Raw genomic sequence first — 23,133 nt, 5'->3', positions numbered from 1 at the left:
AAACTAACACAGAAATTGAATTAGTACAGGCTATGAGATTAGAAATTTGTTTAAGGAGTTAACAAATGGAATCGATTGAGCCTTTGGACATGACTTCCGAAAGCCTGCAGAGCTCACCTGCCGAAGGAGTGTTTGTGGGTAATGCTGCCTTAGGCATGACCCTGTTTTCAGGAAGCAGCCACCGTCACTGCATATCCATGAGCAGAGGCTGGACTCTGCAGTGGGGTGTCTGGCCATCGCTCCCAGCTCCCCACCCCTTGGTACCCAGGGAGCTGGGGACAGATGCCCATGTGGCTGTCATAAGCCCTGTTATCTCCTTGAATTTTCTGGTCCATAGACAAGAGCCAAAGGAAGACACCTCTGCCTCTCAGTGAGCAAGCCTACACGGTGGGACCCGCTTTGCATCTAGACATAAAGCAGTCTGGAGAATGTGGTGTTTAGATGTCCAGTCTCTGCCGTACAAGAAAGCACAAGTTAGAAGGGAAGAAAAGGAAGGTTGAATGGGCAATTCACAGCATACACCATAACTAGAGTGGCCAGAATAAATGTCAGATGCCCAGTGAAGTTTGAATTTCAAATACGCAGACATTTTTCTAGTAAAAGTATGGCCCAACTATTGCATGGGACAGCCTTATAATAAAAATATTATTCATTGTTTATCTGAAATTTCAATTTCACTGAGCATCCTGTATTTTAATTTGCTAAATCTGGCAACCCTAGTGGGAGAGGGTAGGAGAGAAAGCCAGCTTTCCACCCCCATGGCCATCGGGTCATTCCTCATCCTCACCATGTACAATGTCTGATACAAACAGTATGAGAGGCTCAGCGACAGGGGTTCCTAACAACATAACTTGGGCCAAAGTCCAGTTTGGGAAGAAGGAGCAAAGTCAGATGTTGGGTTAAGGACGGTGGTGTGGTCACAGGATATCTGGATGAATTTTACCTGGCACGCTCTGGATCACTCAGGGTGACTCTCTGTAAAGCTCATATACATCAAGTTCTGAGCCACAGGCCTTGTTCTCAACGTGGCTTACTCCTCAGGGGAGCAAAAAGAAAAAAAAACAGTGTAAGGGAGCATAGGCTGAGCGCCCGAGAAAGCCAGAGTCCACTGGGGTTCTGAGCAGAAAGCCTGGGGAAAGGGAGGGAGAAGCATGGGGTAAGTGTGGCTTTGCATGACACAGGTGAGAGAAAGGAGGGAGAAAGGCTGAGCAAAGTCAGGCATGAAGACTACCTGGCGGGATTGGTGGCGATAATAGCAGCTGACAAGTACAAGGCTCTTCTCATGGGCCAGGCTCTATTCTAAGAACTGTGCACACCTTAGCGACTTTCATCAGCCCAGTGAAGGACATTTATGACTATCCTCATCTTACAAAGAGGCAAACCCAGGTAGAGGGAAATTCATTGCTCAAGGCTACCCAGCTTGTAAGTGGAAATAATACCAGAAAGGCAGGCTTGGCTCAGACGGGGGAAGAGCCTTGAATATACAGGATTGAGATTTAAATGGATGGCACAGCCATGGCCTGGGTGTCAACCATGTGCAATAAGCCACTGCCAGACAGTCTGGCAGCATGTGGCCAAAGCCCTAAAAAGGACCGTGACCCAGCAAGTCTACATGAAATACCTTCCTCCTAATAATTAAAGACTCTTTAGCTTTGAATACTGACGAGGTGTTTAGCTTTAAAGATTTCATTACAATGTGACTTTAATTGCAGAATTTGGAAACTATAGAAATGTCCAACCATAACTAATCAGTTAAATAAATAATAGTTTAGCCATACATTTAAGTCATGGTGTAGAAGGATACAGAAAATATTTATTGATATTGAAATATGCCAATGACAGACATGTTATTGAGTAAAAAAAATGCAGATTGCGAAATTGTGTATACCATATGGTCCTGTGTATGTGTGTGTGTATTTTAATCTAGAAGAGTGCTGCAAAGCGTTAATAGTGGTTATCTTAATTTTAGGTAATGCTGCTATGGATAATTTTTATTTTATTTTGCTTCAAGTCCATAAATATTGAGTGACTACCAGGTGCCAACCACTATGCTGGGTGCCAACCATTATACGCAATGGTGAATAAAAGCATATTTACTCCCTGCCTCATGGAAGAATAAGTGTGCAATTAAGTAATTATTGTATGGCTACAAATTAGAATTAGCTGTAAAAGAATGGAGAAAGTTCTGTGATGGAGGTGGAGAGATTTAGGTGAGGATACCTGTGGACCTAGCTGTCAAGGAAGAACTGACATTTAAGTCACAACCTGAAGGCTGAAAAGGAGACAACCTTAGCAAGGGCTGTGGAGGGGGTGTGCCCAGCACAGGGAACAACATGTGCAAAGGCTCTGGGCAGCAGAGCACTTTAGGGGAACTAACAGGTCAGTGTGGATGGACCACAGATTATTTGTGTTTTCATAACTGGGTACTGTGGACGTGAAGGACCTCGTGCTCAGGGAACTGTTCTTTCTGTGGCAGATCCTTTCTAAAGCACTGCTCTCCCAACACACACACACACACACACACACACACACACACACACACACACACAAGTCTCTGGTTAACAGCCACATTCACCAAAATGCCTTCAAAAACTTTTGTGGTTTTGAAGTTTTTGAAGGCATTTTGGGGTGTGTGTGTGTGTGTGTGTGTGTGTGTGTGTGTGTTTAAACCAAGTCACTGCCACCCACTTTCTAGGACAAGTCATTGAGCACAGTAGAGGCTCACTCTCATATCAGATTTTTAGAAAGTGTGGTTGATAAAGTGAAATAATAGTTAAGGAAAGTGTAAATCACTTCTTTGACCCATCTAAGTAATTTGGGGAGTTTCTGTACAACCAAATACTTTGCTAATGGTAAGAAAAGAGGGACATTTTTCTTTACCAAAACAACAAGAAAAAACAACAACAATCTTACCTAATAATGCAAATAGACTAGAACATTTTCTTTGGGGTAATTGCCAATTTCCTTTGACAGCATGATTATAGTCCCAACATGTTCTGGGGTGCAGGGAGAGTAAAACAGGACCCTTTTTCTGAAACCCCACATTTCAAGCCCTTGCACCCGAACTGTCACCTTAGGTGAGAGTCCACATAGAATTTCCAAGTATTCTACAAGGACTTAATAAAGAAAAACGTAAGACATTTCGGGGCCAAAGATCAACTCTAGCTAAAGCTCTGTTTCCAGATCAAGCAGCCTGCCAGGTTGTTTGCCCACCATCTTCTTGATTCTATACCCGGAGCAAGAGAAGCAGGATACCAGAGCCCAGGTGTTGCAACAAAAAAGGGGGTGTGTGTGCGGCATTTCCACAGGCCGAGCTAGTAATACAGGTAGTGAGGATGGAGCCGTAAGCAGTCCTGAGACCCTGGCTCAGGTGCTAAGCCACCTCACTTCACCATCACGGCAATCCTCGAAAGTAAGCACCTTTTTTTATCCTCAATAGATGAGCAAACTGTGGCTCCCCAACAAGACACAGCCTGAAGTGAAATCTGAAGTGAACCCAGTCTGACTGGCTGGTTAACAGAGAAATAAGGCCAGAGCACGTGGAGTGCCTAGGAGATGAGGGCTAAGTAGGTGAATCCAATTTGAAGCTGGGGTTTACAAGGAGGAGGATTGAGGAGGACTAGGGCAGTGAGATACGCTGACGTGCACAGGTGTCACCAGGAGAGGCTGGAACTGCACAGGTCCTGGCCAGTCTGGGGGTCTGGGGTGGGTAGCTACGTCTCACCAGCTTCCAGTTGAGACCCAAGGGACTGGAGGGAGGGGAGGGTTTCTGGAAGAGCTGGGTCTTAAGTGATTTGGGCACAGGGAAGAAAGCACTCACAGTGCAGGCCATGTTTTAGCTTTCTTTTGAATCATAGATCCCTTTAAGACTCTAATAAAACTATAGTACCTCTGCTCCAAGGTGGCACAAGTGATTCCACAATGTAGGGACCGCATCCCAACAGCCCACCCACACGCCAGGTGAAGAGCACCTGATTGCTAAAACGAGAGCGGCAGAGAAACAGGCCCCCTTAGAAGAGGCACCAACACGAGTGGTCACCAGCCCAGCTTTCTCTCACAGCTGCCCACAGCACACCCCCCACCCCTGAAAGTAGTGGCACGCAGGGATTGAGCCCAGGTCTGTCTGTGCCCCAAGTCCTTGTTTCACCTCATTCTTCTCACTGGATGAATCAAAAGGTTTGAACATTAAAAGCCATTAACCTCCCATCCCCACCACACAAACACAGCAGGTCGCATCCTTTTGGATTGGAACAGTTTTGCATTCTGGAAATGGGTTTGGGATAGCCCCTGCTGTGAGCCCCCCCGTACCCCAGCCGGGAGAGGAAGGGTGCAGCAAGCTGCATCATGAGCACCAACATCAAGGAATTTTGCAGCCTGGTGTCTGACTCCCACATACCCTTACCTACTCCCCCAGCAGCCTCCCCAGATGCCTCATGACACTGCCACATTGAGACTGTCAACTTCAAGCCAGCCCCTACCCCACACAGCTAGGACGTGGCCTTAACTTTTTAACCTGTCAGCCTCACGCCAGTTTGCAGCAGGAACAAAAAGCCAACCAGATCCGCTTCACGCCCCATCTCAGGAAAACTCAGCACAAAAGAAGTCCAAGTGCCATCACAGACCCTTTATTTCTAAAACCGGTTCACCATACGACTCCTTCAAAAATGGACCTGCTCTCCCAGGTCTGAAATACAGCCTGGCACCGAGTGCTCCAGCACACGGGGAGGGTGCATTTTTATTGAGAACTACTCACCAACTTCCGAGGCCACAGGTATCAAACTGTCTACAGCTTGGCGCAGAAACCCCTTTTGTGCCCCCTTCCTGAACCACCTATCTGTTCCTGCCACCTTTCCAGCCCAGGCCCTCACTGAAGTCGCCCACTGAGGGCCAGCCAGCCACTGGGACGGTGGCTGCTTAGCACCGAGCTCGGGTTCATTGGCCTCACTGGACAGTCCAGATCCACCATGTTCTGAGAGGCTTTTCGCCCCTGAGACGCCGACTGAAACGCAAATACTCCTGGGAGGACCCCATATCAGCCCCTTATCACCTGTCCTTACCTGGCCGGATGGGAGATTCCTGCCTGGGAGGAAGAGGCTGACTGCAGATGGTAGAAAGAGGACATCAGAGGGAATGTTCCACTACAAGAAAATCCTCAGCCAGCGTCCAGGTGAAATCGTTTATTCAAAACCCCAGGCCTGGCCCATACTGGGTAAGAAGAGCTCCAGGCCCATCACAGGTGTGCTCGAGCAGGTGGGAAAGCAAACACAGGTGTTCACATACGAAAGGCTGCCTCTGCCCTGCCCCCACCCCGGAGATTCGAATACGAGGCCAAGGTTTTGAAAAATATAAAATTTTAATAAAGGCTACATCTCTTAATTACAATAATTATTGTACCAAGTAATTTTCCTTAAATGAACTCTTTATAATGCATAATTTACAGTATAAGTAGAACAAAATGCCATGGCAAAAGTCATTGAGTACAAGACTTGTAATAAAAAGGCATAAAATAGATTTATACATAAACCCCTTTCAAAAAACAAGGGAAAGCTTGAGCCCTCAATATAGGGCGACACACGGAGTGGGACACCGTGCAGGTACAGGTACTGTACTGATTCAAAGTCAAGCACTAGAGATAGTGGATTAATACTCTTTTGTCGTACGATATATACAGACATATAGTACAAGTAACAACGGCAAACAGAATGTACAGCTTAACTTAACACAAAAACCCGAACGTCAAGATGAAGGTGTCTGGAGGAAAGGGTGCTGCTAGGTCTTCCCACCACTGTTCGCTTCTTTGCAGGGCAGGGGGGTAGTTTCCAGAATGGTTCGGGTCCAAAGACTAATTTAAAAAAACACAAACAACAACTCCGAGGAATTACTTCAATCAATCACACTTTGAACCACAAGGTTCTAGGAAGCCCCGGCCTTGGTGAAGAGCTACAAGGAGATGGACAGGATGGATCTGGGGCCCCAGGGAACCCTCCTCTGCTCTGCAGTGGATCACCCCATCCAACATGATGACCCCCAAATGGCGGTGATGTTGCAACTTAAGTCAAACCTCAAGACCTTTGTGACAAAATAGAGCAGCATAGGAAAAAAAAATGCACCAATTTTTGCATGTGTCAATGGTAGGGCACCATTTGAAATAGTCTATCTTCACTTGGAGAAATGCAGGGCAGAGCATACTTCCTCTTTTAATGGAGAAAGCATTAATGCACTCTGAAGCTCAACTCCTAAGTTTAGATAGAACAATGAAAACTTCCTCTCCCCCCTTCTGTGTTTAAAGCAGCATATCCATAAACTGGGGATAGGGATAATCAATTGTTCAATAAATATCAGTAAGGATTCCTGTTCAGGTAAGCTATACACAGTTTCTCTTAGTTTATGGATTTCAGATCCCTAGGAAGTCATATATTATGTATGGCAGTCTCTCAAATAGTCAGCTTCTTCAATAGCCAAGAGTGGTCATGTTTTCAATAAATAGTTCAGGCTTTTCTTATCTCAGTACCCAGCTTGTGATTAATGAAAACCAACCTCCCCCCACCCTCCCCAAGGCCCAGTGGCCAATTCTTCCCTCGACTTTGTCTTCACTGTTGTTTTTTTCCTTCAAAAATGTTTCATCGCGGTTGCTCTCGTCTGAGATTGTTTGTGCAGGCTTCAGCCCCACAGTTCACCAAAGCCAGACCCACAAGGCTCAGTCGATCCTCTCCACTTTCCCCAGAATCCTGCCTTCATACATGGGGAGCACCGTCTCATCGTCCCAGATCTCCTCAAAAACCGCTCCACAGGCGAACTCATCGCTTGCTTTTTTGAAGTAATACCTTAAAAGGAAAACACAAAAAGCATCTTGGTAAACATGCATTTTCTACTTTAAAAGAAACTGAAGTCAACACTCAGGACTGCGGTATCTTGACAATTCTACTACAGCAGGTGTGCAGTCAACTTCCACCCTTATCGGATTCAGATGGCTACCGGGGTGGGCCGAAGGGCACAAACGTGCGGGTCGTGTGTCACTCCAGAGGAGAGCAGAGCACCCTGTGAGCTGCAGCCTGGGCGGGCTCCCCCTGCAAACAGCTCTGAGGCTGCGGTCATCAGCCCAGAACTGCAGTCACCAACACACATATCGTAAAAAGCACACTTTGCAGACCAGAGCTGCTTCTCTCGCCCGTTTCCTTTGGGGGATGGGCGGGAAGGGCAAAGCTAGCCTGGAGTTCATTTGTAGCAGCCACCGAGAAGAGGGTCCCTCAGAGAGACCCCGGACTCAGCCAGCCTGAACCTGGAGAAGCCCATGGAAGGCAGACTTCAGTTAGTTCATCCGTCTGGATGGAGGCTGACACCTCTTGTCCTTCTCACCCTCCAGGGCCCAAGTGCCAGCTCTTTCAGCGGGTCTCTGGCACAGCCATGGACCAGCCTCCGCAGGCGGCAGGCCGGCCCAATCCTGCTTCCCAGGGTGGCAGACAGCACCAGCCCCTCTTCTCCCCAGACCCCGCCTCCTCTCTCATCCACCCCCCCAGGGTCAAACACTAAGGGCCCTTCCATTATGCCTGTTGATTAAAGGGTCCTTTTATCCCACCCCAGCCTTCTTTCTTCTAAGGCTGTTTAATTGTATGGACTCAAATGACCAGTTTCTCTGACAGGCTTCTCTCAGGAGAGTCCCATTGGGAAACAATGGCTGTCCTCCCGGGCCCCTCCCAAGGAAATGAAGCGAAGTCCTCTTCCTTCCCTGTCCCCAGCAAGGAGACCCCTTGGTCAAATTAAACTTGCCCCTGCAAGCTATCATCTTCAACCAATAAAGGCCATTCACAATCCCCTAGGGGGAGAGGGACAGCCTCTTTAAAACATTTAATTGTGTCTCAGGGTTATGGTTATTTTTTCCGTTTTTTTCTTTAAAAAAAAAAAAAATTCCCCTTGGTTAGAGTTATATTTTTTTCTTTAATGAAGGCAAGCCAAATACTTTCATAGGAGATAAGGCTAAATAAAGTGAAACAGCTGGGTTTAGTCAAGGTTCTTTGTTTTTAGCATTCCTGGTCGAGCTAAAGATTCGGGGTGAATAGTGCGGCTCTAAAAGGTCAGTGGTGAAAACGCTTCATATGGAAGGGGTCAGAATATCTGAGGGAGCCTGGAGGAGATGGTGAGAAAGTGGGTAGGGGCACTGGGCACAGGAGACCCCGGATAGCAGGAAAAAGTTACATTTCCAAGTAAGAGGCTCCAATTCTGATGCCCCCTCAGTCATGCCCCTCAGTCGGGGTCACCAAGTTGGGCTTTCATGGCAAACACACAGTGACCGTTTACATAATTGCAACCTCTTCCAGAGAGGAGAGAGGCAACATTCCCTTGGTCCCACTCCCAAGACTTCAAAAGTGCTCACTGCCCTCATTTTCTCCAAGAGACGGGCTTTTCCACTGCAACGTGCTTTATGTGGCAAACTTTTCTTTCTTCTGACATCTGGCACCAATAGCGTCTGGCACGTCTGGAGGGGCTGTTCTCTTTCTGAACCCCTGCCATGGTGAGATTACTCAATGCAGCCCAGGTCCCCCATCCACAGCCCCATCCTTGCTGGGTTTTTTTTTTTTTTTACCATGGGGGGTGAGGGGGTACGAACTAAATGTTGGAGCATCACCCCTGCTGGGGGTGGGCCAGGCATGGCACCCTGTGCCCCCACCACCCAGGAGGGCTCTGGCCCCAGGGCTAGTAGAGAGAGATAAGGGGCTGGGAAGGGCTTGGCCGCAGCCTGATCCAATCAGTAAAGAATTTGAGTGTCGACCATTTGTGCAAGTCTTTATGCATTAAAGGGGAGGCCGGGGCTTCAAAGCTGGGCTTATTAAGTGTGCTGTAGAAAAAAACTCAGCCAGATGTGGCCGGAGTGGCTGAATACAGAGACACCCCTGCAGCCCCTCTGCTCAGTGCTCTGTGGCCCTTCGCCCCTGAAGGTCACCTGCAGTTCCACTCAAAGTCCAGCCAAGTCAAAGCTGAGGTCAAAATGAATCCCCGGAGGGGCACATTTGTGTAATTAGTTTCACCTTGTGTCTGTTCACGATTTTTAAAAAAGAAGGCAGCCCTGTTTCCCAATTCTTTTCATACATTTTCAGAATTGTCTCTGCCCAGGTGTAAACCAGGAAGATCTAAGCCCAGCTCCACGCCCTGCTTGTCATTCACCTACAGGGCCCCTGCCCCAGTACTTCCCCTGACACCGGAATCAGCTCCCAGGTGGAGGTGGCTGCTCAGGAAGGAACGGGTCTTGGGCCCCCGAGGTGGACTTGCCTGGGTGCCCACCATGCTAAGGGCCATTTGAGGTCTCCACTCCCATCTCCAGCTCAAGGCAGCAAAGGGTTGGTACCTTCTGGGCACGTACTGTGCTCCTCCTTAAAGTGTGCCCGGGTACCTTACTTGCCTCTCCCTTGCCCCAGCCCTGCATACTGCACCCAGGATATGGCTGGGAAGAACCCACATAGTCCCTTGGGGTGAAAGCCATCGATTGAGTAGGGAGGGGCAAGGGAACAACAAACGGCCCAGGGCTGACGCTCAGTTCTTTAATCCTCTCCAGGGCCCTGGAAGGCCAGGGCGAGCATCTCCATTGTGCGGACTAGAGGGGGACAAGTTCCCTTCCCAAGGTCCTGGCAGGAAGAGCAGCCAGCCCTGTCCACCTGGTGCCCAGCCACAGGTCCTGCCATCTCTCTGTTATGGACGAAAGAGCATTCCTTCCCATGACACATAAGACAGACTGAGGCAGAAAAGCTGAGTGAGGAGAATGCTGCCTACATTTCCAGGCAATGATCTTTACCCTTCCCTTTGCCTGCATGTGGACAGTCTCTCCTATACCCAAGCCAGAAGAGCCATCTTTCGGTCTCCTAATTGGGGGTAGGGAATGGGGTGGGGTGTTGGGGTGTGTGTATGTGTGTGTGTGTGTGCGTGCCTTTTCCTCCCCTCTCCCCATCCTCCACTCCTCTCCCTTTTAGGCACAAGATGGCCCAAGCCCAGCTCTTCTTCTGGCAAAGGCAACTGCCCCCTTTCTCCTCAGTGTCTTGTTCACCTGGAAGAAAAAGTCCGTCCAGGTCCCCACAGAGCCCTCCCTGCTGCTGCTGCCGCTGCTGCTGTTATTTCTGGTAGCGGTGAGGGGAGAGAGGAAATGAGAAGGAACCGAAGCGTCCGAGAGCCCACCCCCACGGCCTCCCCGAGAGCTTCCTAAGCCCCCTCCCGCCTGGCCCCTCCCAGGTCTGGCCAGGCCAGTGAAGTGACTGTGGCTCTTGGTTCTGAGCAAACAAACTCTGGAGCAGAAAGAAGCCACAGGACTCTTACCTATAATTTCCCTTTTTGCTGAGCTGCTCTTTAAAGTGGCCCAGGGTCAAGCTCTGAGCCTTCAGCATCCTCCTGTACGGAATTTCTTCTCCACAGAAAAAGTAAGTGACGACCAACTCGCTGGCCTGGAGCATGTGGACCCCTGCTGGTTTCTTTGGCTCTTTGTGACTGCAGATAAGACGGGACAAGTTCAGCGTTTGAAGGCAGCAAGCAAACTCTCTCTCTCTCTCTGTCTCTCCAAATACTATATCCAGAGGTAAAGTGAGGCTGTAGCTATAAGCTCAAAGGGGGCTTGGGTATGGGGCCCCTATATCACAGAGGCAGCCACCTCTGATAGGGACATAGTCCAAGCCCAGGTCGCCTGTGCGGGGCACACAAGAAGCGACACTTTCCTTGGTTGTATCAATTGCTATTGTTTTTCTCACCACCACCAAATGGGAGGACAGGGCAGTGTTTCAGGTGGGCACAAGTGGGGTGCTTGCCATGAAGATAAGAGAGGAGAAATGACCACAGAGCCATAGGGACAGTCACACCGACCAGGGTGTCCTGCGGAGACCAACTCTGAGCACCTCTGGGATGGCATGAACTCAGAATGCTGGAACCCATTCATTTTGACCTCCCCATTTATTCTGAGTTTTTGTAGAGTGGCTTAAAACCTTTTTTTAAAAAGGCACAGGCCCGTACAGCTGGTAGACTGAAGGTCAACCAATTAAAACAAAAGAGTCCAGGGTGGTGGCTTATTCAGGACTTCAAACATTGCGCATTGCTCAAGATAAAGAAGCTAAGGGGAAAAAAACTTTAATTATTTAGACCATTTTAGATCTCTGCAGCAGATTTCTTTTTAAATGCACCATCCTGTAATTAAATGAGGCCAGGCTTCTCTGGCCATTTGGCAAGAGTGTAAATTTACAAAAGGAATCACGGCACAAGTAGGGGAGATACTCTGTTTTCCCCAAGCGAAACAGCAAAGACCATCCTCTCTCCATCTCTGCAATGATGGGGAGTCATGTTCCTAATCAGTGGGACACGGAGGTTTCCAACTTGCTAACTTGCCAACTGAATGGGGACAACTTTCCCATCCAGGTCTGGGGTCGCTTTTATCTATCTGCTGCTAATGGCTTCATGTCTCAGCTTTTGACGTGTGTGTGTCCAGGAACCCTGAGCCATCCATCACTTCAGGAAGCAACACTTGAGTACAAGTCTTGATGCACTGCTCAGTGCCGGCAGGGTTTTCAAGATCCTAATTTATGGCAACATCTGTGTTTACTGTTCCTTGTCACTAACGCTAAAATCAAGGTGATTTTAGATACTAAAAAAAGTTTTCAAAACTCCTAACTGCAGATGGTGAATACCCTGAAATGCAAACCACTGGGTGGGTCTCAGCAATGCCAGGCAAAGACACTCACTCTTCTGAAGCCAGGCTTGGGCTGGAGAAGGGTGTGGTTCCTGTCTGACCAGTGGCTGAGTGATTCCTGTCCCTCTGCTGACTGGCCACGCAGCACCTGAGGACACAGCCAGAGCAAAAGATTTAGAGGTAAGCCTGCTGTCCCCAGGGCAAATGGGGGGCAGACAGAAAACTACTCTCTGTGGCCTCCTTAACAGACACACAGACCCGACTTCCGTCCATGGCGAGACCCAACCAAGCCTTGCATTAACAATGGCGCTAGGAGGCCTGGAACCTGGAAGACGACATCTTGGGAACAGCCATCCTAAGCCCCCTGGGAGCCCAGGACTGGAAACTGTCGGTCCAGGCCAAGGGCTGTAGGCCCTAGATTCCTCCTTAGTCATGGCTTCTTACACACTCATCTAACCAGCCTTAAATGATCCAGACACTTGTAAGGAATCACCGAAATTCATTCTCCTCCTTCTAGGCATGACTTGCTTAACAAAGAGATCCTGGTCAGCTTTTCAGGATGAATGGAACTAAAGCGAACAGTTTCTAGAGGTTGGGAAGGAGAATCTTATGCGGCCAGCAGCAATTCCTCCTTCCTGAGGAAAGACCGAGACCCAGCAGAAAAGACAGTCCTTCCCTCAGCAGCAGGCCTGGTCTCCGCCCCCACACCCAACCCCTGCCTTTCACCTGATGCCTCCTGCACTCACCGTTGCTTTGGGGGTCTCGACACCTCAGCCAGCCTGCGGCAGGCCTCCTCCAGCTGTGCCAGGGTGTTGGGTGGGGTCAGGGGAGGCATTGCAGGATCCTGGGTAAACGGGTGGGCACGGGGGGCCGTGCGGGGGTGCCCGCTGCTGCCCCCCCACAGGTGGTGCCGGCCAGCTCGCTCGCCCGGGGATGTGCGGGCAGACTCCACGGGGTAGGCCTTTTTTGTGCTTTGGGCACTGAACAGGGAATGAGGAGAGAGAAAAGAGAAAGAGAGGAATTAGGTTAGAAAAACTGGAAAATGTGACTTCGAGAGAAACTTCTCTGTTTTGCCTTCAGAGAGGAGAAAAAAATAACTCTACCATAACACGAACAGGGGGCGTTGCCAAAAAACATGACATTTTTGTGGTCTGCTCAGTCCAACGTTTAATATTAAGACGGCAAGAGCAAACAGTCACATTTGTTTCCGGCCAACTGCAAAAATAGCCATCCCCACAATAACCTTGGTGGTGACTGCCCGGCCCTGGTGGGGGCGACAGTGTTTACCTATGGGGCTTGGGCTTGCTCTGCCGCTCGGTCTCCAGCATCCACTGCCAGACGTCCTGAGACCTGTCTCCTTCCTCCCCGGGAAGCTGCAGCGCTCCGGCTCCTTCCCTGGCCAGCGGGGCCAGGCCCGGCTCCGTGCCTCTGCCACTGCGCCTGGGGAGGGTGCTGCCCCTGCTGCCGCTGTGGGGAGCCAAGAACCACACGGGCCCAGAGAGCCATTACTTCTCTGAGACTGTCCCCGTCGACAGATGGGCAGGTGATACGGTGACATGCACCTGCGCTGCTCCCCTCACCCCCACGGCTATGCCTCCCTCCTGGAAGTAAATGCTTGTGACCTCTGACCCCGCCTCACACCTGGTTGGATAGGAGCCCCAACAGCACAGTCCAGTCTGCCCGGCACTTACCCAAACTGCTCTGCTGGCCCAAGCTCCGGAGCCTTGGGGTGGCTTTTACATTTCGGGTAACAGTAATACTCAGGACCCCCGGGGCAGAAGCAGCGCACCCTCTGGGCGGCCTCCGCCTCAATCTCCTCCTTGGTTTTCGGGACAGCATGGTGGTGAATGTAGTGGTGGTGTACATGCTTCGTCATCTGCTTGGTCACGAAGCCCTTGGCCCCAAGGAGGGGGCAGCTGGCCGGAGAGGCTGAGGCCGGGGGCAGCTTGCCCCCCGGTGGGAGTAGGGGGTGGTACTGCAGGTGGTGGTGGTGGTCCGGGGAGCGGGAGCGGGGGCTGTAACGGCCCACACCGGGGGACTGGCAGCCGGGGGTCTTGAGGACCCTGGACAGATGGTCGTCCAGAATCGTCTGTGGGTCCTCCTCATAGCTGCCGGAGGGCAGGAGGGAAAGGGGGTGCTGGGTGGGCACCCCGTCCCGTGAGCCCAGAGCTTGCTCGGAGCCTTCCTTCTCTTCATCCTGGAAGAGAAGACAGCAGAGGGGGGCACCCCATTAGCAGGAGGGACCGTTGGCAAGGGCTGGGGGGCAGGGCCGGGCAGGGTGGAGCCAGCACTACCTCTCGGATCTGCTGTAGCCGCTCCTCCAGGTTGTGGCGGCTCTCTAGCTCCAGCTGCAGTTTCTCCAGCCTGGAGATCAGCTCGGCCGCAAAGGCGGCAGGGTCCACGGGGGTCATCTCCTTGGGCAGGCGGTGGGTTCTCTACAGGGCACGGGGAGGAAAGGGACGGGGGCGTGGTTAGCCAGCCAGGCGCACTGTAGCAGCGCTGGAGTGTCCTGGGGCCAGGGACGTGCTCGGTGGCTCCAGGTTTGGGCAGAGCTCAGTGGGCACAGCAGCCCAGGCTGCAGGGGAGCTTTATGCGCCGGCGCCGCGGCCTCATGGAGCGCCATGGTCCCCACCAGCATTTGCCTTGGGCAGGAGCAGTTGGTCGCACTCCGAGAGGCCTGGCTTGTTCTCTCTGTAGTACAACCAACCCATCAGTAGCTACTCTGAAGTAGAAAATCTTCAAAGGCTGTTGTCAAACATCAAAAAAAAAAAAAAAAAAAAAAAGGCAGCCTCTGAGGCGGGGAGGGGAGAAAGACCAACTCAAGGAATAAAAAGTAGAGTCTAAACAGAAGAGGAGTTGGAAATTAAAAAAAAAAAAAAAAAGATTGGAAGGGAGGTGGGGGGGTAGAGGAAAAGGGAGGGAAAAAGGGAGTCACACGGCCGGATCAGAAGAAGTGGTAATTTATTTCCTGGCCGCACACAGCGCACCTTTGAGGCGGTGTTGTCTCAACACTGTCCTAGATCTGCCTGCTTTTCTCCACCCCGCCTCCCGTCTCTTTGTACAGAAAATGAAGAAAGCTGCTGCGGGCTAGCAGAACACTGCTGAGTTTGGCTGCCTGAAGCTGATCTATCAAGGGAAAAGGGAACATCTCCAAATCAAGTGCAGAATATAAAAAGGCACCGAGATCGCCTGCCAACAGCAGCAAACAGAGAGAACCCCCACCGCCCCGCTTTCTGTCCTCCTCCTGTCATCTCTCCCACCCCTCCTCCTTGGTGGTTCTGCCTCTTTCCTCATTTTATTCTTGCTTTGCCCTTTTCTTTGGGGTGGGGGCAGCAAAAAGCCAACTTGCGAAGGTCAGCATTTCCCCCAGCAGATGAGCAGGCCTTGCTGCGTGAACCACTTAGCAGCACAGCCTGGTGAGGAGATGGTCCTTCTCACACAGGCTGGCTCTGTGCGGCGCCCCCCCCCCCCGCCCCCATCAAAGGGCTGCCTCGGGGAGAAAGTTGATTTGCACACCCCAGGACAAGATCATCTAATTTCCACACTTGGGCGATAGAACTTTCTGAACACACGTACACCTGACCCATCAACAGAATTTTATATCAATTCTGTTGTATTTGAGAGGTATTGTCAGAGGGGAATGCTGGAGGGTTTCCAGAAAGGCAATCTTAATATGCTAATTTTAGGACAGGGTTAGGTGTGCCCCAGACTGTGTGAGGAGCTTTCAGAGGAGGTGCACTAATGCAACAATCTGTGCACTAATGCAACACGGGATTAGCAATTCAGAGTGTTAATTTTCTAAATGCAACATAACCCATGAACCAATTGGATTCTTGGAAGTCAGCAGGAAGGATTCACAAACAGACATGCCACTCTACACTGGGCACTCTGTCCCCCTCTCTAAGCAGCAGCTTTCTTGTAACCTGGGTCTCAGCGTGTTACCAGAAGCATAGTTCCTGAAATGCAGATGGGAGGCTCTCTTGAAGACATGGGGCCATGTGCTGGCTGACCTCTAGGACATGGGAATAGAAGTAGAGGTCCCAGAAAAGTCCTTTATGCCACATGGGCCTCTCATGTCAACCGCTGGAAGAAGATGGTCATGGGAGCTTCACTTCCTAACACTTCATACTAGGTGTAGATGTAATAGCAGGTACTAAGCCAAGTTCTGGGGTTGGAAACAGACAAGATAGAATAACTGTTCCAGGGCTTCAGAAGCCAATAGGAGAAATGGCCGCATAAATAGATAAATGGATGACTGAAATGACCAAGCCATGCAGTCAACACAAGGAGAATGTCCCAGGGATGTGATTTTCCTCCCCCGGGAGGCAGAGATTCCTTAGCTTCTTCATTCATTCATTCATTCATTCATTCATTCATTCATTCAACCAGTGTCTATTAAGCATTCATTATGTGCCAGGCACCTTTCTAGTCTCTGTGAATATGGAAGTTAATAGGATAGACAAAACTCCGTGCCCTCAGGGGGCTTCCATTCTAGCAGGAACCCAATGTGTAGCAGATTATCTGCTATCATGTCCTGGTTTCTGGGAAGGAACTGCTTCGGTTTCTTTCGCATAAAGGATTTTCTTTTTTGAACTGAGAAAATGTAAAGGTTCAAGGAGGTCACCTTGAGCCCCCTGAGCTCTGCATCACATCCCAATGAACCATGGAGCAAGAATTGCCCGGTCTTCCCTTCCCTCCCGTTCCCCTGGCAGGCCCCAGCACTGCTCCTCCTACTTTCCCTGTTTCTCCCTTCCACCTCCCATCCTTCTTCTTCAAGACTCAACGTGGCCCAAATCAGCCGCCTTCCCTGGCGGAGTATACTCACCGGGAAATGAGGTAGAGACACTTGGCCATTGGCCTTCACGCTGCGATGCATTTCTCTCTGGAGCTGTTTCTTACTCCCCACACGATAAGGAGGGATTCCATCTCTAAGGGAAGGGAAAAGATAGAACCCACAGCTCACAAAGATGCTTTCAGCACTCAGGATACTCAAAAGCCACGCAGACATCCCGCCACTGGACAGGGTCACACACCCCCATGGGAGTGTCACCTGTCCCAGGTGCCATGATTGTTCCCACGGGGAAAGATCAATCTGCAGTCCAACTGCTAAACCTCCTGCCTATCCATCAGCTTTGGAAATGCTCCCTCTTGGATTTTGGATCACTGACTTGGAAAGAGCTTGGTAAGCTCAACTCTCAGGCCGTTCTCTCAGAACTGGGTTATACTCCAGCTAGCCTGGTCAGAGTGAAGGCTCCCCTACTTTACAGGTGCCCCCAGCAGGAGACTCTAAGACCCCGTTGGTCCTCCCAACAGTCCATTACCCCAAATCAGGAAACCAGGCATGGCTTGCGGAGGAACGTACTGCAGGAATAGGGCCCAGACCAACAGAGGGCTAAGCCAGGCATTAGCGAAGGCATGTGTAATTCTCCAACAGTCAACCTCCAAATTTCTTCCTTTTCTAAATCACCACAAGGGTATCTCTGGATCCCTTCCTTCCCTCAGCTCCAAACCCTACCACCCCAACTGACAAAATCTCAAAGACATACGTGACCAATGTGGGCATAAAGAGAAAGCCCCTACTATGTGGAATGTGGTGCAATTCATTCAAATATTTCAGTACCTACTGCGAACCAAACCTTGTTCTAGGCACTGGGCAAGACAGCAGTGAAGAAAGGGGGTAAAAACGCAGAGGACTGCCCTTATGAAGCTTATGAATTCTAATGGGATGGCCCAGGCAATAAGCCAAACTAAAAAAGCACAATCTATAGTATGTTAGAAGGTGGTAAGTACCATGACGAAATATGCTGCAGGAAATGGGGAGAGGGCCACTGCGGATGTGGGGGGGGGGGGGGCAGTTACAATTTCAAGGTCCTCCTACCATCTGGCGCTCACCGGCTACAGGCCATGCCAGTTGGTTCAGCTGGGTGGGGTGTATTGTCAATAAGTCCTTGCAAACATCCTCATCATATATACATATATATGTATATGTATATATACATACCTACATATGCACACACACACACACACACACACACACATATAAAAGCAAGTGGAAGAGGAAAGACTAACTGCACTGCAATTAGTCTTCACTAGACACATGAGCTGGAGTTGCTAAGACTTTCTTTTTTTTTTAAAGAAGGAATTTTGTTCTTGAAAGCCATAGAATGGTCAAGGTGAGACTCTTTTCCCATCACTGTCCCTTCTGGAGGCCACTTATTTACAAAAGCCTCAGGGTTCAAACAGTTCCATACTGAAATCATACTCGGAGGCTGTAAATATTGAAACTAGGTCTTTGGCTATTTCCCTTCCCCTGGTGTTTTGTTCATCATGGAGTAGAAGGAAGAAAAACATCCTGGCTCAGCAGCAGTGGGTGAAAACCAGCAGTGCCTAAAAACACCCCAGAGCAGCCAAGGGGTCGACCTCCAGCTCCTCATCCAAAATGGCCTAGAATAAGTCTGCTGACCGAGGCCAGAGAAGGGGGCCACTGTGGGGATGCCGGAGATCACAGCAGCTGAGAGATCAATGTGTTAGCCACACCTTACGGCTAATCACACTGAGGGTACGGGGGGGGGGGGGGGGAGAGAGGTCAGTATCTAAAGCAGGGACTTGCACACACGGGTGAGTCCTGTCCCGGAGAGAGGCTGAGAGGGGCAGAGCCGATGGGCACAGTGAATAGGCGTTAGCCAGGCAGCCAGTGCAGGTCGAGTCACCCAGGCAGTCTCCTCCTAAGGCCTGGGACTTGACCGGGCCCTTGAAAGCCAAGGATAAAAGTTCTAAGTCCAGAAAATCACCTGGAGCATATTTACCAAAACTCAATGTTTTCACCTTGGGATTGTTTACAAGACATGGGAGAAAACGGGGCTGTCATCGGCATACCTGGCTTGACCAGTAACCATATTCCACACCACACCATGTGACTGACTGCAATCCAAAGCTGCTGGCCCCCAGATACCGAGTTCCTACTGTGGGTCAGACACCTCTGACCGATAACCCAACTTCATTCTCACAAAACCCTTAATTCATCACATTGCACAGATGTCCTGGGTCACAGGCAGTACCAGTTAGAGCCAGGATCCAAATCCAAGCTGCTGTTGGACTCCAGAACAGGCATCCTTAACAGCCTACACCCCCAACCTTCTCCACTAGAGAAGCCAAGCTTCCTGACTTGTCTGAAAGTCAGGGGGCGTCATTTCCTAAGCCCCATAGTCACCTAACATTGTGAAGAGGTAAATGGGAGATTCGAGGGACCTTCTGGAAAGCCCACCCCACCCCACTTAGTACTCACTGGCTATGGGGCATGCCTGGTGGTTGCCGAAGCCCAGTGAATATCCCCATCTCTCACCGAGAATCCCTGTTGGGGAGGGGGTGGGGGGTCCCCTAGATTGGGTCTCATGCTAGTTTAACCAATTTCTGCTGCCCTGGGGCTACAAGACAGTGTCCACACCCTTCTCCTGAGCAGCAACTCTTCTGAGACTTAAGAAGAGTGGATGGAGCTGCTCCAGGACTCTTCCTGACAATCTTGGGGGGCAGTAGTCAAGCACCCTATGGACCCCACCGTGACACACGCAGGGCTTCAAGAGTCCTAGAGGAGGACCCACCCATACCCTCCAAGACTCTGTCCTCGAGTGTCCTCTAGTAGCCTTCCCGCTTTGCTCCTTTCCTCCCAGACAGAAGTCGGGGACAAGGCTTTTATACCTCTTTTTCTTTTTCCATATAATGTAGAAAGAAAAGAATTGAGGGATGTAGACATGGGGAGGGGGTGGGGCAGGGGGTGGAGCAGGTTACTGGCCGATGAAAGTCCAGAGGAACAAATGATTTTTTTAAAGCATCCCCCCAACCAATACACCCCATGCTACCCAGGGGAGATGAAGGATCCACTGCAGGAAAAGGGAGACTTTAACTTTAGGGGTTCAAAGAGGCTTGACAGGGCACCTTCAAGGAAATGTGGCTTTAATTCTCCCCCAGCCAAGGATCTTCTTCCAAAACAGCCCCTCATTCCAGAAGGGGCCCTCTCTTCTTTTTATTCAGGCTCTAACAGTGTAGGATCAGCTTCCCGGCTGCTCAGAACTGGTAGTTGAAGAGTGCCCGAGTTTCGGTCCCTATACAGTCTCCTTTCATTATAAACATTTTAGCTAACGAGCCCGCTGCCAGGCCCAGCTGTTTCTGGGGGAGCACCGGTTTTGAAGTGTGGACTCCACTTAGCTGCCATTTAAGCCGAGCCAATTAGCTTAGCCTTTTGACTCTGCAGTGCCCAGCCTAACCTGAATGTCATTTTCCGGTGGCTTTGAAATAGCAGACTCATGTGCACAGGCGCCCACTCACATTTTCATTTGGCAGCCTCTCAGAGGGCCGCCTCTGATCACAGCCAACATCAAAAGCCTGGTTTGTAAGATAAGGTAATATTTGAAGCTCACTCGGATGCTTTCCCTGGTGTCCAAAGTAAACCCATAAATAAGATATAAGGAAATACAAATAAATAAATAAAATAACCTGTGCCGCTCTCTGCGGGAAACATGAGGAAAGCATCTCGCACTGATTTTGTGACCTGCCCGCCCCCCCACGCCTGTAAGTCAGGCCGATCCTGCTTCTAAGAGCAGCTCTGCGCAAAATGAAAAGACAGAGAGACGTTTCCACGCCGTCTATACCTAGCTTTCACAGCGCCTGGCTGCTGAGAACAGAGCAAACGATCTGCTGCTTCTGAGGTTTTCAGCCCCCTCGCTTCATCCTCCCAGGCCTGATGCCCAGGAATGCCTGCTCCCCCCTCCCCAAAACCCTTCTGTCCCCAGCGCTTCCAGATTGGGGTTTAGGACTTTGTTGGGAGTCTGGCAGCTAACTTTCAAAAAAAAATGAAAATGCCATTCCTTCTGAGAATGCAGGTTTCAGAGTAATGGGCTTGTAAAACAGCCTTCTCAGAGGCCTACTAAGAAGAGCCAAATCCCAGCCATCTTTAACGGGTCTTTTTACTTAGTGGGAAAACAGAAGTCAGCAGTGGCTTTGGGCGAAGGCAATGATTTCTTTAAAGCCCCTGGCCACTCTGTTCCTCCAGGCCCTGGTGCACAGGTCCCTGGAATAACCACGCGGGGCCAGCCCTACCCAACTTCTACCCAGGCCTCTTGCACAGGCCCCTGGGACTTAATTGGTTCTGTCGCAAATGAGACGATTGCTTCCCCCAGCTTATGTCTAATGAACTCCAACCTTCTGGAGTCTATTGAAGGCTGCCTGTGACTCCTTCTCCCCCCTCCCCAACAGCATTCCCTCCCCACCTCCCAGCAGGGCAGCCAGCCCCACTCCCCAGCCCCTCACAGCCCCCCCTTGCAGCCGGAGCTGGCCATTGTGACCAGGAGACACAGCCAGGACCTTTTCATGCTTTATGGGGCGCTCCTATTCACTTGTTCAAGGAAATTTCAAAGGGGCCTGCTACCCTCTTATCCCCTCTAAGCTTCCCCGGATGAACAATGGGCTGAAAGAGATTCAGTTCGGCTTTTCATCCCCCACCCCCCCACACACACACTTTATTTCTTGCTTGGTGCTCTCATCTGCGCCAGGCCCACAATTGGCAGAGCTCTGAAGAGGGGTCTAATCCCAGCCCTGGGAATCCTGGGTGACCTGCCCGACACTGGGCAGATCACACACACCCAGAGTCAGCGGGCCAGAAATGGCCTTGCACAGCCTGGCTCTCAGGGCATGCCAAGTGTGCTGGGCAGGAGAACGGGGGTGGGGGTGGGGCCCTGGCGCCCTCCCACCTCCAGTGCCTGGCAGCTTGAGACCCACAGGAACCTCTAAGCCCAAACACACATCCCATCCAATGGGCTCTTATTCTGAAGACCCCATCGCCCCCATTATAGGCAGCATGAGGCAAACAGCCCTGGACAAACCATTCTCGGGAGAGGATGGTCCCGCGTGAAAAATGCCCTCCCAGTTGGTAGAAACACACCCAAGTAAGACCAGCGGCCACGGCGCCATCTTGGTTGGGAGAAGGCTCAGTACCACTCAACGTGGCCATCAGGAGGATCTGATCCAACACCACGAGCCCCGTCTCCCAGCCTCCCAGGTACCTTCTCTTGGTGTTGGTTTACTCATCCTGGATTACTCATCACCAAGGTAAGGCAGCTTCAACTGGGAGGAAGCCTGAGATTCTACCACTTGGGACCCAGGGGAACGTCCTGTGCCCCAAAGAGAAAGGTGCTAAATAAGTGAGGGGTCTGCCCTCTCGGCTCTGTACCAAAGGGGACCTCACTCCCAGAACAGCTGACTCGCAAAGGTAACTTCTCTGGTCCCTGGAAGTGGCTTTCCTGTGCCTCAAGTCCACAAGTTCTTTAGAAATAGGGGAGAAGGGTGGGAGTTTTAAGGTCACCTCTATAAAATTGAGGAAGCTTTTCTTCTGGGAAGGGGATAAAAGGGGATAAAAGGGGATAAAAGAAGAGGGGTGAAGTGGGAGGGTGCAGGGGAGAAGTTAGAACTTGCTCCCTCCCACCCCTCCCCCAACCCATTAAAAAAGAAGCAGTGTGAGAAATCACTAATAAAAATAAAAGAAACGCAAAGTGGCTCAAAGGTCTCATTATCAATAGGTCCTAAAAACATGTCTCACGTTGGAAATGTTGGTGCCTGGGGGGTAGGCAGAGGGCAGGGGCCTATATCTGGCCTGGATCTGAGTTCTAGCTCTAACAGGACAAGCCAGGAAGCATGGGCCATACTTCCTCATCTGGAAGTCACAAGGGACTGCCTACCTTTCTGACTGAGGCTCAAACATGTATGGGGACGGCATCCAAGTTCCCTCGTCATGAACCCAGAATACCAGCTCAATGATGGAGAGCGAAATGCAGGCAAGGACCAGAAAGCAAGCCAAAAATAGTCTCTAAGAAAACTGAAGCCTTCTAGCGTCACGGAAGTAAGCTACCTTTGATGGAGGGGATTCATTCTGTGCCCTCATTCAAGTGCAGCTTACCCTTATTTTACACATAATGCTAAGTAAGGCTCCCACACAATCCACAGAATAAGAACAGCTGAAGGACGACTGCTACTAGTAGCAAGCACACAGACAACAGGGACAAAATGACAGCAGGCAGAAAGACGAGAAAACAATAAAACCTGCTTTTCGCAAAGTGGGGGTGCCAATATATGTAGGGGCAGGCAGCCTTATACAAGCTCAGACAACACAGTATGAAAACAGATCTTGACATTAATTATTGTGACCAAGAAGTAAATTATGCCTGTCTAATATTATTCAATAAAGTCAGAGCAAAAACATATTAAGAACTATGTCCATCAAAGTATATATATACTTTTGAGTATTTGAGCATGGATATTAAAAGCCTATATGGGAAACTTACTTCTGGGGAACCCCTCATTTCTCCATGTTGGATGACAGACATATATACCCTTACTCTATTTTTACCCATGCCAAATGCTATTCTTTTATGAAAGTGGAACGTTTCACCTTAAGGATCTCTGTTTTCCTTTACAAACAAGGGAATCGGAGA

At 50.3% G+C, this 23,133-nt stretch overlaps 1 protein-coding gene across 3 annotated transcripts in view; it reads right to left on the bottom strand.

Moving 5' to 3' along the window:
* Nucleotides 1-5,163: 5,163 nt before the first annotated feature.
* Nucleotides 5,164-23,133, bottom strand: part of AXIN2 (axin 2) — a 30,317-nt gene continuing 12,347 nt past the window's right edge. For 2 of the 3 annotated variants that reach the window (XM_081028165.1, XM_081028166.1), the window contains exons 4-11: nucleotides 16,479-16,581; nucleotides 13,948-14,088; nucleotides 13,345-13,850; nucleotides 12,941-13,120; nucleotides 12,400-12,633; nucleotides 11,706-11,801; nucleotides 10,300-10,467; nucleotides 5,164-6,824 (exon numbers count right to left, since the gene is read on the bottom strand). In XM_081028165.1, coding sequence (XP_080884291.1) covers nucleotides 6,698-6,824; nucleotides 10,300-10,467; nucleotides 11,706-11,801; nucleotides 12,400-12,633; nucleotides 12,941-13,120; nucleotides 13,345-13,850; nucleotides 13,948-14,088; nucleotides 16,479-16,581 — 1,555 coding nt within the window. In that variant the 3' untranslated portion in view covers nucleotides 5,164-6,697. The remainder of the gene's footprint in view (nucleotides 6,825-10,299; nucleotides 10,468-11,705; nucleotides 11,802-12,399; nucleotides 12,634-12,940; nucleotides 13,121-13,344; nucleotides 13,851-13,947; nucleotides 14,089-16,478; nucleotides 16,582-23,133) is intronic. The other variant, XM_081028167.1, reaches the window with a different exon arrangement.

This window comes from Rhinolophus hipposideros (genome assembly GCF_964194185.1).
Source record: "Rhinolophus hipposideros genome assembly, chromosome: 20".
Lineage (NCBI taxonomy): Eukaryota > Metazoa > Chordata > Mammalia > Chiroptera > Rhinolophidae > Rhinolophus > Rhinolophus hipposideros.
This window is presented reverse-complemented; position numbering and strand designations above follow the sequence as displayed.